The sequence below is a fragment of the Acipenser ruthenus genome, chromosome 21 (assembly GCF_902713425.1).
Source record: "Acipenser ruthenus chromosome 21, fAciRut3.2 maternal haplotype, whole genome shotgun sequence".
In the NCBI taxonomy this organism is placed as follows: Eukaryota; Metazoa; Chordata; class Actinopteri; order Acipenseriformes; family Acipenseridae; genus Acipenser; species Acipenser ruthenus.
The window spans coordinates 10,016,376-10,036,919 of NC_081209.1; the positions used below are offsets into that span (position 1 = coordinate 10,016,376).

The 20,544-nt window shown below is 44.7% G+C and overlaps 1 protein-coding gene across 3 annotated transcripts in view; it reads right to left on the reverse strand.

Annotated features, from left to right (window-relative positions):
* Positions 1–20,544, reverse strand: part of LOC117428232 (tetratricopeptide repeat protein 28) — a 445,426-nt gene that overhangs the window by 14,613 nt on the left and 410,269 nt on the right. For all 3 annotated transcript variants that reach the window (XM_058994785.1, XM_058994784.1, XM_058994786.1), the window contains 4 exons: positions 16,524–16,665; positions 10,180–10,359; positions 7,416–8,142; positions 6,568–6,692 (listed from right to left, as the gene is read on the reverse strand). In XM_058994785.1, the coding sequence (XP_058850768.1) occupies positions 6,568–6,692; positions 7,416–8,142; positions 10,180–10,359; positions 16,524–16,665 (1,174 nt within the window). The remainder of the gene's footprint in view (positions 1–6,567; positions 6,693–7,415; positions 8,143–10,179; positions 10,360–16,523; positions 16,666–20,544) is intronic.

Here is a 20,544-nt window from a genome sequence, read left to right on the forward strand (position 1 = left end):
CCCCCCTGGGAGCTTACTACACGCAACGCGCGGAGAGTCACTTCCTCTTTTGTCTTCAGCATCGGTAGCGGTAGGTACTAGAGCTTGTAACTGTCTGTACTCATTGAGCTTAGGCTTGAGAAGCTGGTTTTTGCCCCTTCTCCGAGTTTATTTCAGTTGCATTTATTGCTGGTAAATTGGTTATATAATTGTGTATATATATATTTTATATATTACTTTATATATCCTTCCACGCTTTGCTTCGGCATCGCGTTTTTGTTTAACCTCGTGGTCTTCGTCTTTTCTTTATTAGTATATTTCTAATATGTAATTGTGTGTTTTTTGGGTTTTGTATATATATTATATATTTGTTATATATATATATATATTTTATATTGCAGCCTCGGTCTTGCCTGGCTAGACCGCGTGTGTATGTGGAGTCTGCTCTGCAGCCCTCTATAAATCTTCCACTGCTGTGTGTTCCCCACCGCATGGTAGGTGTATGGTTTGCCCTACAGTCATTCATACAGTACACTAAGCACTTGCTGCAGCGTCCCAAAAAAAAAAAAACCCTTTTCACCATTAAGCACCAAGGTAAGTATTTCACCAAATAAGACACTGTACCAGCACTAGCGTCTCCGATCTGCGGGTCAGCTGACGCTTAGGCGTCTCGTGCTAGCGTGAGACAGTGTCGACGCCGACACTGTCTGGGCTTACTAAAGACCCAGCTTGCCCCAATAAGCAGTGCAGGACCACAGAGATGCACCTGAAAAAAGGGTACTCTGCGGCCACGGAGACAGTCAGACTGTCTAATATAGCCAGTCTACTGACGGTTTACCAGGCGGCACTCCTTCGAGACCTACCTGAGTGCCCTTCTGCAGCCCTCAGAAGCGAGCTAGGCACACTCAGTCAGCTGATGGTGAAGCTAGCCCAGCTCAACGCGCGGGCTCAGGGCAGGAGCATCGCGTCTATGGTGGCCAGAAGACAGCTCTGGCTCTCGCAGGCGAGAGTGCAGGAGCCTGACAAGGCCCCTTTGCTGGATGCTCCGATTACACCCGGACACACATTTGGTCCGGCGGTGGAGGAGATGTTGCAATGCTCCGTCAAGGCGTGGGAGGTGTCGTTGCAAATGGCTAAGATGTGGCCAAATAAACAGTTCCAGCCAAAGCGGCCTCAGGAACAGCCATGGTGTAAGATACCGCCACAGCAGCAGGTGCAACCACGGGGTAGTAGGACCTCCCCCGTAGGTCCATCAGCGTGCGGCCAGCCTGGGTTTGCAAGACCGCGGCGTGTAGAATGGCGCCCTAGAGGAGGTGGCAGGTCACATCCTCGTGGCTCTGGCCAGGCCCCTCGTGAGCGAGCACAGCCAAAGCAGCCCTGAGGCATCCAGGCAGCTGTTAGCCCACCCTTACACTGTTCCAGTTCTGGCAACAATGCACCAACGATATCTGGGTGCGCAAAACTACATCCACTGGGTACACCCTTCAGTTCCAGTTAAAGCCTCCCCACTTCAGGAGGGTGGTCGTAACTGCAGTGAAGGACCCGGTTCAGTCCTCAGCTCTGAATGTGGAAATACAGGCATTGCTCAGGAAGCGTGCCATTCAACAAGTAGACCCTGCTCTGATCGACCAGGGGTTCTATTCCAAATACTTCCTAGTGCCCAAAAAGGACGGCGGGTTCCGCCCTATTTTAGATCTGCGAGTACTGAACAAATACCTACGGCGGTTATCGTTCAGGATGCTTACGCACAGGCACATCATCCAGTCAGTCCGACACGGCGACTGGTTCACCACCGTGGACCTGACAGATGCGTACGTTCCCATCTGCCCGGGTCACAGGAAGTATCTGCGTTTCGCATTCCAGAGCAGGGTGTACGAGTTTTGTGTCCTCCCATTCGGCCTGTCACTAGCTCCTCGAACCTTTTCCAAATGTATGGATGCCATTTTAGCTCCCTTGCGGGCTCAAGGCATCCGACTGCTGAACTATCTGGATGACTGGCTCGTCTGCGCGCAGTCGAAGGAGCAGTTGGCACAGCACACAGTGATGGTCTGTAACTAGGTCTGAAGGTCAATTCAGAAAAGAGCCGCCTCGTGCCGAGCCAACAGACCGAATTCTTGGGTCTGCATCTGGACTCAGTGTCCATGGAAGCGACCCTGTCGACACAAAGAGTTGCCTTGCTGGAGCGGTGCCTCTCCCTATTCAGGTTGAGAGAAACAGTCAGCATGGAGCTGTGTCAGCGCATGCTGGGGTTGATGGCTGCCGCCTCGCAAGCCCTTCCTTTGGGCTTACTACACCAGAGACCTCTGCAGGCCTGGTTCAATGCCTTCGCGTTGCATCCGCGGAGGGACAAACACCGCAGGTTGAGGGTATCCCGAACCTGCCGGGAAGCACTGCGCTGGTGGAAAGTTCCGTCGAACATCCGCCAGGGCGTACGCTTGGGTCCCATCTTCCGAAGGTAAGTCATCACAACCGACGCTTCCAACCAGGGTTGGGGAGCAGTCTGGAACAGGACAGGGACACGTGGAGTGTGGTCAGGACCCTGGAGGTCAGCCCACATCAATGCTCTGGAACTCAGAGCGGTGGACCTCGCCCTTCGGCACTTCTTGCCAGTGCTTCTAGGCAAGCACATGTTAGTGCGGTCAGACAACACCACGGTAGTGGCGTATATCAACCGCCAGGGCGGCTTGCGGTCTCCCGGTCTTCACCAGATGGTAACACGGCTGTTCTTTGGGCACAACCGCTTTTAGCCTCTCTGCGTGCGGTTCACCTACTGGGCAGAGTCAATTACGCAGCGGATCTCCTGTCCAGAGGAGGTCCTCTTGCAGGCGAATGGCGTCTTCACCCTCGGGTGGTAGAGCGCATTTGGGAATGGTTCGGCACAGCGCAAGTCGATCTCTTCGCTTCGCGAGAGACCACACACTGTCCCCTATGGTTCTCGGTGAAGGACCTCGACAGCCCCCTAGGAGTCGATGCACTGGCTCACGAATGGCCACCAGGGCTCCTGTATGCATTTCCACCGATTCCGATGCTCCCCGCCTTCTTGGAGAAGGTCAGGGTAGAACAAGCGACAGTGATTCTGATCGCTCCTTGGTGGCCTCGGAGAATATGGTTCCCGAGTCTGGTGCAGTTGTTGCACGGTCGCCCGAGGGAGCTCCCTCTGCGAGCGGACCTGTTGTCCCAGGCCCAAGGAGGGCTATGGCACCCAAACCCCAAACTCATGCAGTTATGGGCTTGGCCCCTGAGCGGGAGCGCCTGTCAGCCTTAGGGCTTTCGACGGCGGTTATATCGACCATTCAGAGTGAGAGAGCGCCCTCTACTAGGTCGCAGTATGCGTATAAGTGGCAATTGTTTCAAAGTTGGTGTCTGGCTGAGGGCCATGACCTGGTCTCCTGCCCTATGGCAGTGATATTACAGTTTCTGCAGAAGCTGCTAGATGAAGGGAAATCTCCCTCTACACTTAAAGTGTATTTAGCCGCCATATCGGCTTGCCATGTACGCATTGACGGGTTATCACCAGGTTGCCATTTTCTGGCATCTCAGTTTCTGAAAGGCGCAAGATGCTTGCGGCCTCCATGGACAACCAGTTTACCGTCATGGAGCCTTGATGTGGTTTTAGAAGCCCTTACCAAGGCACCGTTCGAGCCTCTCCACAGTGTGGATATGAAGCTCGTGTCTATGAAGACTGTGTTTTTGCTATCAGTGGTATCAGCAAAAAGCGTGGGCGAGTTACATGCACTTTCGGTGCATTCATCATGTACTCGTTTCGCAGGAGACGGTTCTAAGGTCTCCATGCGTCCAAATCCAGTCTTTTTACCCAAGGTCATATCCCCGTTTCATATGAACCAACCAGTCGAGTTGATATCGTTCCATCCTCCTCCTTTATCTTCCCTGTGCGGGCATTGAGGTGTTATATTGACCGCACAAGGACTGTGAGGCAAACAGAACAGCTGTTCATATGCCATGGTTCTAAGACTTTGGGTCAGCAGTTGTCTAAGCAACGCCTTTCCCATTGGATAGTGGATGCTATTAAGTTAGCATATGATTCTATGGGCCTTCCGCCACCAGGGCAGTTGAAGGCACATTCCACTAGGCGTATGGCAACATCCTGGGCCCTCTTTAGAGGGGTGCCGGTGTCTGACATTTGCGCTGCAGCCAGTTGGGTTACACCGCATACTTTTACGAGGTTCTACCGGTTGAATGTACTGGAATCCTCTGCTCCACTATTTGGAGCATCTGTGCTACACTCTATGATGCCTCAGGATGCGGACATATAGAGTGGTTGATTAGATGGTGTGACTATTCCACCTTAGGACAGGTGTCATTGCGAGCATAGACGCTGAGGCGCAGCTCCGCATATGCGTAGATGTACTGCCTACGCAGTTGCGTTATGACGTAAGTCTGTCCTACTGCCAAGAATCCTCCCTCGCGACGGCTTGGGTACACTGTTCCCATACCTTGATGGTTATTTTCGACTTGAAAGGGAACGATAGGTTGCGGATGCAACCCCGGTTCCCTGAAAGAGACAATAACCATCAAGCCGCGTGGTCGCTCCGGAAGCCTTCACAGCCTGAAGAGCAAAAGAGGAAGTGACTCTCCGCGCGTTGCGTGTAGTAAGCTCCCAGGGGGGCGGGCTTACACGGCAGCTCGCGCGGAGGCCTATCGGCAGCTTTGCTATAAAGCTCAGCCAATCTCTACTGCCTGACGGCAATATCCCATACCTTGATGGTTATTTTCTCTTTCAGGGAACAACTGGGGTTGCATCCGCACCTATCGTTACAGAGTTTCAGCCAAATACTTCAATTCGATACATTGTTTCAAGGGTTCAGTCGTGCTTTCTCAGGCATTACACTGCTACATAGTTTAATATAGCAGCAACTCATTTAGAGCAAGAATACATGGTTTCATTTCTCTCTCGTATTCAGACAGTAGGTTCCCAAATTAAACACAAACATGTTAGGTTTATTTTATTTATTTATTTATGCATATGACACACAATGTAAAAACGAATTAATTTTTTTGAAGAAGAAAATGGAGAATGCATCAAGGTTTCTGTATTTGAAGTAACCCTGCATAATATTAAAATCTAAACTGTTTTGCTTTGTTTGCTCGTTTTTCCTTACATGTTGTAAACTACCTAATTGTAAGATAGTGTGTTTGCTTGCCTTTGCACTGAATTGCATTGTATCCATTTTGTATCAAATATAGCCTATGTACATATATGAATGTGTTAAATACATTTAAATACTTTTTTTTATCATTGTAAGTAAGAAAAACAAAAAAATTGTGCAAAAAATAAATGTTGTTTTACTGTTGCAGCTATATATATGTGTTATTTTTATTTTTTAATCACATATAACTGTTACAGTTAGGGGCTACCAGCAATTCTAAACAATTCTAGAGAGAGAGAGAGAGAGAGAGAGAGAGAGAGAGAGAGAGAGAGAGAGAGAGATCATATACAAACAAAATAAATACACTGTTTTATTACCCGGAATGGGCAGTTAAAGGTCGGTTCGGTGGGTTTTCTCAATAGTGTTACGATGTCCTCACTTAGTTGTATTGTGTGTATAATTTTCGTCGTCTTTGAAGCTTCGGAACCCAGTGTTCCGGGAGGTTTTTGGTGATAAAAAGAGGGTTCTGGCCCGGAACGGGTTAATGACAGCGTGTTACTAATCGGTTCTGATTGTTAAAATATTCTCCTTGCGTGTGTGTAACTTTCTATGCTGTTTTTTAAAGCAATTGAATTCATTAAATTACCGTTCCGGCTCGTTCCGGCTTTTACCCCATCCCTCCTACGTAGGACTTTTATCTCCTAGCTATGACTTTTTTTTTTCTCATAGCTAGGAGATAAAAAGTCCTAGCTAGGACTCACCGTGCAGCCGTCTCAGAGCTACAGCGTCGGAGGACAACGCAGCTCTGGGCAGCTTACAGGCAAGCCCGCAGGTGCCGGGCCAGACTACAGGGGTCGCTGCTGCGCGGTGAGCTGAGGACACCCTGGCCGACCTAACCCTCCCTCCCCCCGGGCGACGCTCGGCCAATTGAGCGCCACCCCCTGGGAGCTCCCGTCCACGGTCGGCTGTGGAATAGCCTGGACTCGAACCGATGACGTCCAGGCTATAGAGCGCATCCTGCACTCTAGCGAGTGCTTTTACTGGATGCGCCACTCGGGAGCCCGACAATGGGAACATGTTTAAAGTAAAGGTGTGCAGGGTAACTACAATGGCTCATATGAGAATTATTTTCCAGTGATCTACTTAAGAAAATACTAAAACACTACGTAGGACCCTTATATATGTAAAAGTCACATTAGAAATCATCTAAATCATCGTTCTTCGATTGTATTAACATATTGTTGTGTGTATTTGTAAAACATGATTGATGTAAAAGTGCCATTTTTACCGTGGTATATAAACGCTCTATTTAAGTGGCAGTCATGTTAACTGAACTGTACTGTACTGTACTGTGGGTCTCTCACGTTACCTAGCTTCTATTCTGTGGAAATAGTAAGCCTGAGCAAGCATGTAGTGAATGAATTACACAGCAGTACAGTGGACAGGATGAGTCAGCACACGATGGGAGTGGCTCTCTTACCAGGTGCAGCAGCACTCTCAGAGAGTCTCGGGCTCGCTCGGGGTGCTGTAGGATCTCACTAAGAGCCTGGCCAATCAGAGAGGAGGGGCTGTTCAGCTTCACGTCACTCCCAATGAGCATGAACCCTGCAGAGCGAGCGAGAGGGAGGGAGGGAGACTCTGTCATCAGACACACCCTAGCAGCAGCTTAACGTTAGAACACCTAACCTCAATGTAGCAATAAATACATACATGAAATGTTTGACATCTATCCCCCGCCACAGCTGTATGTACATGAGAGCCATCAGTTTTAAAAATCACCATGACCTACATCCACAGTATGTAAAAATGTGACATACAAACAGATGCGCTATCGATATATCCAAGAATGTCCAAGTTTCATTAAAATAAGCCTCCATATACCCCCCAGATTCTGACACAACCAAAAACTTGTGTTAAAGACTGCCCTTTGCAAGTTTCATCACACTTGGACAAGCGTTTGTGTAGATATATGTATTATTGTAGCCACCTCCACTATGCCCCCTTCATCAGGGACATGCACACCCAGATGGGAGTGTTACATAAGAAATGTTGGGAAAGGGAGGAGGCAGTTTTACCTGTCACTGGCAAGTACACTCATTTTAACTGATGCGACTTCATATAGTAAATGAAGCATCTGACTCAGTGTAAAACAGTGCAGCTAATCTAATGATTTATACTGACGATTCTGAAAGAGTGTCTGGTTAAATAAGCTGAGGGAAACCATTCAAGTTCTTCATAATACATAATACATAGTCCATAATACAACTTGGCCTATGGGCACCTGGACAGGTGTCAATAAACAGTATTGCAAAGGAAAAATGGCCCTACCTGCCCAGTTGGAAGGGTGCGAGAACTGCTTGCTGCTCTGGACAGTCTTCATGGCGTCAGCTAAGGCAGCACTGGCCTTCATTCCATTGAGGAGGGCCGAATAAAAAGAATGGACGAACATCTTGGAGGCAGCCACAGGGACCGACCACAGAGACACCAAGACACACTGCGCCCCAGCAGCCAAGAAGGCCCGAGTCAGACCGATAACCCCGTCGGCGGTCACTTTGCTGTTGGATTCTTGGTAGGAGCCCAACACCACCAGCTTGACCGGGAGCCGGAGGTCCAGAATATCGGCCGCTGTGAGCAGGAACTCCTGAAGTGGAGGGCTATCTGTGATGCTCTCCACATCGCTGGCATCGTCCTGCATCCTGAGCGATTCCGGGATGGTGTAGCTGTTCCCGTACGAGCCTTTACCACCTCCCCCACCCGAGGAACTGTCGCTGTTTGGCGTCAAGACCAGCGCTGCCAGCTTCCAGGACATGTGCGTGGCAAAGTGAACGCACTCTGCCTGACTGAGCGCGCTCATCACCCTCTCCTTGGTTGCTGCTGGACCCACGAGAGGCTGGCACCCGAGCAGCTCCGACACCATGTAGGCCTCTTCCTCGGCCGAGGGCATCGGGCCCCACAGCCAGCGGTCCATTATGGAGGAGGGCAGCTTGGGGTTTCCAATGACAGCAGCCATGGAGGTAGGGCTGGAGTAGGTGGGGGCATTCTTCTTGGAATGTGACTGGGAGAGAGAGAGAGAGGGGAAAGCAGTTTATAAAACTGTAACTTCTTACCTGTTGAAAGACCTTGTTGGAGGCATGCAACTAATGTATTCTTCTACTTGTTTCAGATCCAGTTTCACATTCTTGGTGACTTTTAAAAGAAGCTTAAAGGACCCCTGCTTCAAACATGTCCCATCTCTATGTACATCTGGTGCAGGATGACAGGCTTTGGATAGTGGTATGGATTCTGATTTATTTCAGTTAATTTTACAGCCTGATATTTCGCTATAAACATTTAACAGGTATTGAAGACAGGATTTTTCATTAAAACTAGAATATCATCTGCATACAAAAGTAATTTAGCAGGTGCACTAAATTGAATGTAGTTTAGTCGGTGAATATATTATTTCTTCCATCCACTAGGGGAAGAGTGTGGCACTGTGACATGTTTCCAAGGCCAGGATGTGATGAATGAAACAAAAAGAAAACATTATTCAAGATAAATGTGATATTTCAAACCCATACCAAGCTCTTTACCACACTTTTACACACATACACATCAGTCACTTTTTACCGCCCTTGTATTTAAAAAAAAAATCAATCCCCATTATATATATACAGACGTGCTCAAATTTGTTGGTACCCTTACAGCTCATTGAAATAATGCTTCATTCCTCCTCAAAAGTGATGAAATTAAAAGCTATTTTATCATGTATATTTGCATGCCTTTGGTATGTCATAGAATAAAGCAAAGAAGCTGTGAAAAGAGATGAATTATTGCTTATTCTGCAAAGATATTCTAAAATGGCCTGGACACATTTGTTGGTACGCCTTAGAAAAGATAATAAATAATTGGATTATAGTGATATTTCAAACTAATTAGTTTCTTTAATTAGTATCACACATGTCTCCAATCTTGTAATCAGTCATTCAGCCTATTTAAATGGAGAAAAGTAGTCACTGTGCTGTTTGGTATCATTGTGTGCACCACACTAAACATGGACCAGAGAAAGCAAAGGAGAGAGTTGTCTGAGGAGATCAGAAAGAAAATAATAGACAAGCATGGTAAAGGTAAAGGCTACAAGACCATCTCCAAGCAGCTTGATGTTCCTGTGACAACAGTTGCAAATATTATTAAGAAGTTTAAGGTCCATGGAACTGTAGCCAACCTCCCTGGGCGCGGCCGCAAGAGGAAAATCGACCCCAGAGTGAACAGAAGGATAGTGCGAATGGTAGAAAATGAACCAAGGATAACTGCCAAAGAGATACAAGCTGAACTCCAAGGTGAAGGTATGTCAGTTTCTGATCGCACCATCCGTCGCTTTTTGAGTGAAAGTGTACTGCCCAGTGTCAGAAAGCTCTGTCTCAGTCGCAGGTCATGGGTCCTCCAACAGGATAATGACCCAAAACACACAGCTAAAAGCACCCAAGAATGGATAAGAACAAAACATTGGACTATTCTGAAGTGGCCTTCTATGAGTCCTGATCTGAATCCTATCGAACATCTATGGAAAAAGCTGAAACTTGCAGTCTGGAGAAGGCACCCATCAAACCTGAGACAGCTGGAGCAGTTTGCTCAGGAAGAGTGGGCCAAACTACCTGTTAACAGGTGCAGAAGTCTCATTGAGAGCTACAGAAAACGTTTGATTGCAGCGATTGTCTCTAAAGGTTGTGCAACAAAATAATCGGTTAGCGGTCCCATCATTTTTGTCCATGCCATTTTCATTTGTTTTCTTATTTACAATATTATGTTGAATAAAAAATCAAAAGCAAAGTCTGATTTCTATTAAATATGGAATAAACAATGGTGGATGCCAATTACTTTTGTCAGTTTCAAGTTATTTCAGAGAAAATTGTGCATTCTTCGTTTTTTGTGGAGGGGTACCAACAAATTTGAGCACGTCTGTATATATATATATATATATGTAACTGTGTCTGGGGGTCTGTGGTCATTGCATTCTTACCTTGTAACATAACACAACAATACCATGAACCCTGAATTATTACATCTGGGTCATTTGTAAACTATGAAGAGCGGGCCTGAGCGACGGGCCTACCTTGGCGGTGCTGCTGAGGGATTGGATGGAGGGGATGGCGATCAGACTGAACCGCTCGTACAGATACTCATTGGAGGAGCTCCCCTTGAGCAGAGCGAAGGGGATGAGGTACAGCTCTCCCTCCAGGACCAGGATGAGCTGCCGGTGGCGACCCACAGGCCCACTGGAGTGCATCAGACCCTGGGGAGAGGAAACACACAGCTTACTGTGCGTCAACATCGAGAGCAAACCCTAACAAACAAGTTAACAATGCACAAGAACAAACTATTAATAAAACTACACCCAGTCACTGTGCAACGTTGTTATGCTTAAGATGACAAGTTGGCATCATGGGAGGTCCTGGCAACTGCCCTTATCCTGTAAGAAGTACTGATTGCAATTGTTCTGTTGCACCCATATTAATTGGTTTCCCCAAAACTGTAACTAGATTTCAGTTAAATTCAGTGTTGGTGTATTTTAAGAAAGTCATGTGTGACTGTCAACTCTAGAACGTTGTAGTACAGTATAGTATAGAGCAGCAGAGGCTGTGTGGTCCAGTGGTTAAAGAAAAGGGCTTGTAACCAGGAGGTCCCCGGTTCAAATCCCACCTCAGCCACTGACTCATTGTGTGACCCTGAGCAAGTCACTTAACCTCCTTGTGCTCCGTCTTTCAGGTGAGACGTAGTTGTAAGTGACTCTGCAGCTGATGCGTAGTTCACACACCATAGTCTCTGTAAGTCGCCTTGGATAAAGGCGTCTGCTAAATAAACAAATAATAATATAATAATGACAGACTTGTATATCAGCAATGAATAACGACTAAACTAGGTTAAAAGCAAAACTTCAGTAACAAACAATAAAATGAAGTGAATAAAATGAAGTGAATACATGAATGGTATGGTGAATGGTACAGTGAGGAAATAAGAGCCATTTACAAAAGAAGTCGTAGTCTTTAGACTGTGGATATACAGTACCCTGGGAAGTGGGCCAATATCACGAATCTGCTTTTACACAGGTCCCCAACAGCCATCAGATAAACAGAGTTTTGCAGTAAGTAACCAGGATGTGAATTTGCATCTGTTCAGCTGCACTGGGCCTGTGTGTGGCTGCATGGCCTACCTTCTAAATTAAATCCAGGTGACATTCTGTTAAGCCAGAAGAATCCGTCCTAATCAAACACCTGTTATTTATTACCATGCCTGTCTTCCTCTGGTCTCTTTCTATTATCTTCTACCTGTCTGGGCACCTGTGTTGAAATTCTACTGCAGCCAAACCATGACACACAGTTGCTACAGGAGTTCACATGATTGGTATGCTTGAGAACCAATAAAGAAAAATGCAGAGTAACACTATTCACATCTCAGCTCTTCAGATCCCACTGTCAAACCCATGACCTCCTTGAAGCAGAGGGGTCACCACACTGGCCCATTTCCTGTATTGCCTTTCACATGCAGTCAGTTTACAGATCAAGTCATTTGTCAGGGCGTGAGCAGAATCTCCTAACTCGCCATGGCGGGGAAAGAGGATCTGGGACCAGCACTATTTCTTTCTATCCCAGAAACCCCCTCAGGAGATGGTATGATTATGCCAGCTCTGGTGTGACAGGGGAGATAGGAGCAATGACACCACCAAGCCTTGGGAGTCTTTTCTCAGAGCGAGCCTCGTTCCGTCCTGACATATTGTTTACAAGCAGGATGTCTCCTCGAGGATCTCAGTATCTCAGTCTTGCCCAGGGTGAACCAGCTTGCGTGCACCGCAGCTAAATTCACCATTGCCAGCTCAGATCTGAGTGGGCTCTGCAGGCAGCAAGCTGACATGTTCCAGCGGCATGCCAGGGGCGCTAAGCCTAGCTGTTTTGGAGAAGTCGTTTTTTTTAACAAATTCAGTCCCGACTTCCTCCCACTGGCAGCAAAAGCCGGGGGGCATGTGGCCAGTCTAGACCTGAGCAGAACTGACATGTGCCAAGGATGGTTGATTTTTCTCCCGTCGCAGCTTAATCCACCCCAGAGATTCACATTTTGTTTATTATCTGGTGTGCTGACAATATGCACTTAATTAAATACAAACTATCAAATACAAACTATAGGAAATTAAGTCAAGCAGACCTTTTTCAGGGTTCAATTAATTCGGCATTAGTTTAACTTCTGTCTACCCGTTGAAAATAAACCCACAGTGTCTTAAGTTTCTTACTGTTTTACCCTGTGTATATTTCATTTGTACTGTATGATACTGGATTGCAGAATACACTAACCATGCATTGCCAACTATACTGTCTCCAGCATGTGGAGTAGTGGTTAGGACTCTGGACTCTTGACCGGAGGGTCGTGGGTTCAGTCCCAAGTGGGGACACTGCTGCTGTACCCTTGAGCAAGGTACTTTACTTAGATTGCTCCAGTAAAAACCCAACTGTATAAATGGGTAATTGTACATGAAAATAATGTAATTGTATGTTAAAATAATGTGATATCTTGTAACAATTGTAAGTCGCCCTGGGTAAGGGCGTCTACTAAGAAATAAATAATAATAATGTATGTTTGCCCTTGACAATGCTCTCCCAAACACTGTTGTGTGTACTCTCCCCTAATTTAACCAAATCTAACAGTTTATTATTATCTGTTCATATATCAGATCCCCTTTATCATGCTTTTACCATGGCAGTAAACCATTATAAGGAGACTGCCTATGAACTAATTGAACGTCCTTGTATTTAAAGCACTGACAGTCATTGCTCTCCGAGATAGGAGACCATGCGATCCTTTGTGTGTCTGTCCTCGTTTTCCCAAACGCATACAGACGAGATAGTGGTGAAGGAGCAATCTGTTTCTATTAAAACATGTGCAGGAAAGACACCAAAGAGAAATCCATCTCTAAATGAATAAAGCAGGATGGCTATTTGAAATCCGAGGCTTGTTCCTGTTAATAGCTGCTCTGCGGGAGGCCCTGGCTCTTCAAGTCTACGCTGAGCCCTGATGAGTTATTTGATTTGCTAATTTTGTTCTCTTTTTATTCACCAGAGCGACAGTTAATTCCAGTAAGGACCCGCAGCGCTGCTCTGGGCGAGACTAGGATGCTGCTTTCTTCCCTCTCCCCAGGTGACGGAGCTGCAGGGGGGACGACCGCTCCAGCTTTGTCTCCTTTCCTTGGCTCCCAACTATGACAAGGTGTCTGCCTTTCCAGATATAACACATCCTGCACCGCAGGCTTCAGACTGCTTCGTATGCACACCGGCTGTTTGCTTGTGTTTCACTGAGTTCACCCTTAGATAATAACATCATGTATATGTGTTCCTTTTTTAAAAAAGGACAACAGAGATAGTTGCCTGAACCATGGTAATGAAAATGAAACTGGTTAAAATGGATATAAGATTATTTATTCAGTTTCCAGAACTCAACAACAAGTGCAGGATAATATCAGTAATGTTTGGAGTCATGGGTAGCCACAAGCACCTAATATCAACACTAAGATCTAGAATCTTGCCCAACCTGACAAACTGAATCACAACAGCATGCAGCTGGTACATGTTACAACAGAAATGAAATTACTGTACATAACAATTAATCAGTCTTGTGAGAGACAACATAATGTACTACATATTCCAATTTATATGTTTCTGGGTTGCATTTTATTTCAGTTTTCTAACAATGTAATTTTGCAGAGCAATTATATTAGCAACTACAAAGAACACATTTTATATTTATACATTTTAGTTTCTTGATAACATACCATAACGATGCTTACGCACATCTTGAATTTCATTATTTGAAAGGGGTTATACGAAGTTCAGTGATGTTTTTAAAAAAAGAATAATCCTCTATACCCATAAAAAACGGAGTGCTGTTTTGGAATAGAAAGCAATAGGAAACCACAGTGAAATGCAGCCATCTAGTGGCCTCTCTCTCTCACTGCATCTGGTAACTGAAACAATGGTCTGGCCACGCAAATGTGCAGATGTTACATTAAGAGTATTATTAAAACAGGAGGGGTGGCGTGTAAACACTTTTACTCATAGGTGTGTTCTGAGAAATAAGACTTTTACTAGAAGTCTGTCAAATGTGTTCCTACACAGGTGTATTTTATTCACCTGCACTGGGTTGCAGCTGTAACGAAGCTAAGTTTGAACTGAGGCCTTGCATGTGCACCTGAGCCCTGCTGTTTAGGCTAGTGCTTGTGTTGGGCTATCTAACCTTCATTTTCTTCTGACCTGCTGTCTGTTTATGCACCTTAGTGTCCTTTATGTTCTACCGTTGTAAAGTAGGCTATTGACCATTTTTGACCAAAAGATTCTGAATCTCTTGATAAAATACAATAAACAGTAACCTGTCCCCCTGCAACATTCGCCCCCACTGGATGAACTGAACACCACATGTGTTCTATGTGGTATTTCTTCCATCCAACAGAAGCAGAGGGTTAAAGGGGGGCAGGTTAATGGTTACACTCTGTTGTACCAGCTGTACTTAGAGTTAAGACACGTTTCAGAGCTCTATAGAGGCCACAGGGGTTATTATTTACAAAATTAATGAAACAGAAAGCTGATATGTAAAGTGACTCCGAACAAGAAGTAGTTCTGGGATTTCCCATAACCACATCAAGTTGCTTTTTATTGCGTGAGCAAACTAGGTTTCAGCTTCTTCTTAAGACAATTTCCACCAAAGACACGACATCTATATTGCATTGCCTTGAGGAAATGTTTAGAAGAATTTCAATGGCAAATCAAATTGTAACCGCTCAGATAAATGCAACAGTGACTTTGTTTCTCAGCTTCGTTCAGTGGCTGTTTAAATGATACGTGCTCAAAAGCTGGAAACTAATTTGTTCAAATTGTATTTTAATAAAATGCAACAGTCATGACCCAGAAATGGCTTGTTACGTATTATGTGATTCAAAAGCAATGAATTATTAATATATAGTACAGTACAATGTATTCAGAAAGGATAATTATTAAATGGTAAAGCAATTACTCTGAAATGACTACTCAGCTATGCAATTAATTGCATTTATTATGAAGTGTGTTTTGAACTTTATTACAAATACAGAATACACTATAGAGCAGTCCTTATTTTTCTGCCAGTTATCAAGTAGGTAAATGTAAGGATATTACCTGTCTGTATAACCCTCTATACAAGTAAACACATCACATGTAAGGTGTTGAATACAGTGTTTGCTGACAGGCTTGCTCATGGTACACACCAGCAGTTTTTTTTTTTCTGACGATACAATACTCCCTCAATCGCACCATTGTAATGTATCAGTCTGTTTGCACCACTGAATCATTCAGAAATTGGAAATCATGATGAGAGGTATTTGTTGTGAATTTTCAAAGTTACTGATGGGGAACCAAAGCAACCACTCCGTGTTGTTGATTGTGGTGAACTCTTGCCAAATACTTAGATAATGCCGTCACATTCTCAGTGAGAAACCCAGTCATAATGGTGTAGGTCTCTGTTTTACAACAGCCGTTTAACATTGCACATAGTTACTGGTACACCTGGTCCTTGCTGGAAACACTGGTAATGGAGATGAAAAGGCTGAAAACCACTGGTCTAACATATTTGGTATAGTTTGGGCAGGAGGATCGTAAAGCAAAGTTCAGCTGCTCAAACTGTGTAAAATAATTTCTGTTGAAATAAAAGACCCTACAAACAACTTATGAATTCATAAAAACTACTACTAAACTCTGTAAAGTGTTTTTTAACTGTAGAATTGTGGAGTCTATGTTCTATGCAAGGTATTTACATCTCCACAGAATAACATGTACAGGATTTGTTGATTTCTCATACATGATTTATATTAATGTTGCAAATAATGTAGCACACTTTGATAGAGGAAGCCGTGAACATAGAACTGAATCTACTGAGGGAAGACAAACAGATCTTATAACTACAAATTTTGGTCAATATGAGATTTTATTATTTATTATTTCATTTTACACATATAAACAGTAACATGGAAATCCTAAACGGTATATTTTAAAACGCAACTTGTTGAAAATGTGTTTGTTATATTTTCATCATATAATATCTACCTATATTCCTATTAAATTAGGGGTTTTCGGAACAAGGCCCAGATTTTTATAGCCCCCAAAGCTGCAATCACTCCACAAGAGGGAGCTGTAGTGTGGGATCTGACACAGAGCGAGAACTGGACTGCTTAGCATCTTTGTCAATATGTACAATTAGTATAAGGGTGATTAGGGCACTAAAGAGTTAAACAGGATTACTGTTTAACTCTTTCAGCAATGCTGGCTACAGTGACACCTGGTGGTGAACAGCTGAACTACAAACCTTATACAGCCAGGTCCAGAAACTAAAAACCCCAGGGGGACCTGAACCACTGTGGTGGTACAGACGAGCATGGGCTGGACTTACCCCTTCCATGGGTGCGATGAGGAGATCGTAGAGGGCTCTCAGAGGGGGCTTGTTCAGGGAGCTCTGGCTTCGAGGGAGAGAGGAAGTGTCTTTCACTGGGGACATGGTGTTACTGAACAGACTGGTCATGCTCTGACAGCTCCTGGAATACAGCAAGGGAGACAGAACAGGAGGAATGAAACAAAGTGTACATGTTCACTGGAATAAACTAGAGGAAAAAAAGAGGTGTGACATACATCCCCCTGCCACTGCTGTACATTCAAAATGAGAGCTGTCATTATCACAGAAGAGTGGATTCCCAGGACGTACAACAGTATGTATGGAACAGCACAATACGATGCTCCCAATCATGCAAAATAATGCTCACTTTCATCATCAATTTAATAAGCAGTGAAGAATGACCGCCTCCACTATAGCCCCCTCTGGGGGATAATGATTGTAATACGGGGTTGTTTCCTGTTAAATTAGATTAATGCAAAACAACAAACATCATTTGGACAATGCTCTCCACTTTTTAAATTACTGTTTTGCTTCTTGAGCTATAACAAGGACTGAAGACAGTGTTATAACCCCCCACTGGTGCAAGCAGACCAGTACAGTACTATTGAGTGGCAATGACAAGCAGGTTTTAAGAGAGAAGGAAGAGATGACTGCCAAAGTACAATTGTACCTTGTTTTAGCATTTTGAAGTTATGGATGTCAGAAATGATTACGAATAATGGCCAGAATCTCATTTGCAGCACTCCATTGTGGTGAATTTCAAAGTTTACAAAATACTTCACGGTGTTACTGAAGCATGGCAATAAGATGCAATATATTATTTTGTAAAGTTGCATTTCAAGTGAGGCTTGGTCCCTCTTCACTGAGCGACGTTAAATACACTGTTTGAGCATTGTAAAGAAAAAAGATCTAAAGTCTACAATGAGATTAGTCAGTCGCACATTAAACCTGATTGAAGTATTCCTTCCCATTACCCACAGAAAATAGAAGAAACAACTGGGAAATGATTTTCAGAGCCTTATTAAATTACACCTAATCTCTGAATCAGTTGCCAATGTGTTACAGGCTTTATCCAGCCACACACAGTGCCGCTTTGTTTCAAGACTGGGTGCCTCTGTCAGCCCCATGGGACCTGCAAAGCTGCTTAACCAGCTAAACAGCTGAGCGCTCTGCACATAGCACTGAGCTGCAATCTGGTATACAATGTGCTGCAAAACAAGGAGAAGTAGTGTCTTGGAACTAGGACAGGTTGGAAGAATATAGCAGGGATTCCACTCTCCCAATCTCAATGCAGGCCAAATCCCATATGTTTCACTGCAGTCAGCCGACCGCTTTTTTTCACACTGCAGACTCACCGTACAGCTACCTCAGAGCCACAGCATTGGAGGACAACGCAGCTCTGGGCAGCTTACAGGCAAGCTCGGAGGCACCCGGCCAGGCTACAGGGGTTGTTGGTGCGCGTTGAGCCGAGGACACCCTGGCCGACCTAAGCCCCACCCCCCTCCCCCGGGTGGCGCTTGGGCAATTGTGCGCTGCTCCCTGGGAGCTCCCATCTACGGTCAGCAATAGAATAGCCTGGACTCGCACTGGCGACCTCCAGGCTATAGGGCGCATCCTGCACTCCACGCGGAGTGCCTTTACCAGATGCGCCACTCAGGAGCCCAACACTAAATTAATTATTGGCCATAAATATTTTCATAAATCTGCACATACTGTCCGTTCACTATATAGGTCTCACAGGAACAGTTATGGAAGAAACAGACCATAATGCAAACACGTCTTCATTTTAAAACATAACCTCTGATACTTAATTAGGTAAGTTCTTCCCTTCCAGGAAATGTGTCACAACTGCACTTCCTAGGCTATTTCACCACAGCAGCGTTGTCAGGGTCAAGCATCTTAGTCTAAATGTCAGTCATTAGGGGACGCAGCTGGTTGGTTACTGACAGGAACGAAGGCTCTCAAGAGGTGGGGACAGTTTCAATCTCCAGAAAAAATGACCAAGAAAGTGTAAGACATTCTGAAAGCAAGGCCTGTCAAACAGAGATTTCTTTCAAAGCTACACATTTAAAACCAATATAGGGACCCATAGTATATAGCGTGCGTTTCAAACTTATGAAATAATTTTGTTAGTTACAAATACTTTATCAGCCCACAATGCGCAGCTCTCAGCTGAATGTTCAGGTGTGTCTTGTCCAGTGTTTAAAGCTCCTATAATTTGGGCCACTGTCACACTGTTTTCTTTCCATTCCTGGAACACCATGCTGGTCAATGCAGCCACTGCTTTGAGAGAGGGATACACAGACACCCACGACTATGCACCTAATAAAGTGACTGAGCTGTACCAGAATTGCTGCTGAACTTGTTTATTTAGGGCTAATCAATATCACATACAATTGCAGACATTAAAAGAGACTTCTAGTCGAAACGTTTGACATTGATTTAAAGTTTATTTTAGTATTTCTAAATTCAGTCTGAAAGCAACTGAAAGCAACTGTCCTTTTGGATGTGACATTAAGAGAATTGCTTATCCAACAGTGACGAACATTAGCTAGGGTATGAGAATCTGGGTTTACATTTTAAACAGGAATACAAATGAAGCAGTATAGTATGTCACTTGCTCCAACTCAATTACATACAGTAATCCTTTATAAGGACCTTATACAATGAATTATTTTCTGTTTCTCCCGTCACTGCTTCACACACACACAGACATAGACAGACACACACACACACACATACACACACACACACACACACACACACACACACACACACACACACACTTCACACTGTGTCAGTTTGTTGAATGACAGATCGTCAGACTGCAAGACACTGCGTCATGCTGCTACAGCAGCATTTGGCAGGCCCGCTTAGAATCTGACGCCATGCTACCAGACACAGTAATAAAACCCACTGTCAGGACAGATGTAGCTCAGTTTAACTAAATTCTTTATTGTTTTGCATGGATGGGAAGTCATTGAGACTTTTATTTCCCAAGGGGGTGAGATAGCAGGAGCACGCATTCACACTCCTGCACAGTGTCAATAGCACTGTCAGTCACAGAATAAATATTATAAATAACAGAAAATAGAAAACAATTCAAATGGCAGAACAGTCGGCCCTTTGTTTACCCTTGCGCGCCACCCTGGGTCATGTTTGATTGGGCCCCCCTCTCCCTATATGTTTTAAATGGAAAAAAAATATTTAAATATATATGTCAGAACCTAATTAGATTAAACCAGAATGATGTTTTAGCAGCAGTTTTAGTTGTAGTGATTGTAGCTACAAAATAATTTCATAAATGTTACCAGTTGTGCACATCAATTTGGTCCAGGTTTGATGACATACCTGCTGTTGTTAAACATGATATCTGGTACTACACTTGGGTAAAGAAACTTCTGTTTGATATCAGTGCTTTCAGATAGATTTGCACTTCCTTGGTCATTCTGGACGGTGACATTTTCCCCACCATTCCAACAGCTTTGTTCCTGTCAATAACCAATCAGCTGCTTCCACTGTGCCACTATGCCAAGCTATGCCACTGCCGACCGTGGACGGGAGTTCCCAGGGAACGGCACACAACTGGCCAAGCGCTGCCCGGGTGGGATAGGGGTTAGGTCGGCTGGGGAGTCACACCAGCGACCCCTGTTGCTGGCCTGGCGCCTGCAGGCCGGCCTGTACGCAGTTCAGTATTGCGTGGTTCTCTGACCTGTAAGTTCTTAATATGGCTGCATGGCAGGCTTGGAGAGCAAAAAAAAGCGGACGGCTGACGTCTTCGTCTCTCCCAAGTTCTGGGATTGCAGCGGTTAGCCAGGTTGAATAATAATTGGACGTTCCAAATTGGGAGAAAATTGGAAAATAAAAATAATTGTTAAAAAATTTGAGACCTATATAGTGAAGGAAGATTTATGAGTTTATTTTGTGAGCTACAATTACTTTGAACGCCTGTCTCTCTGGGCCGTTGAGAAATAATTAGAAGTCAGTGAAGTGGACAGGTGATAATTATTAGGGGCTGTAC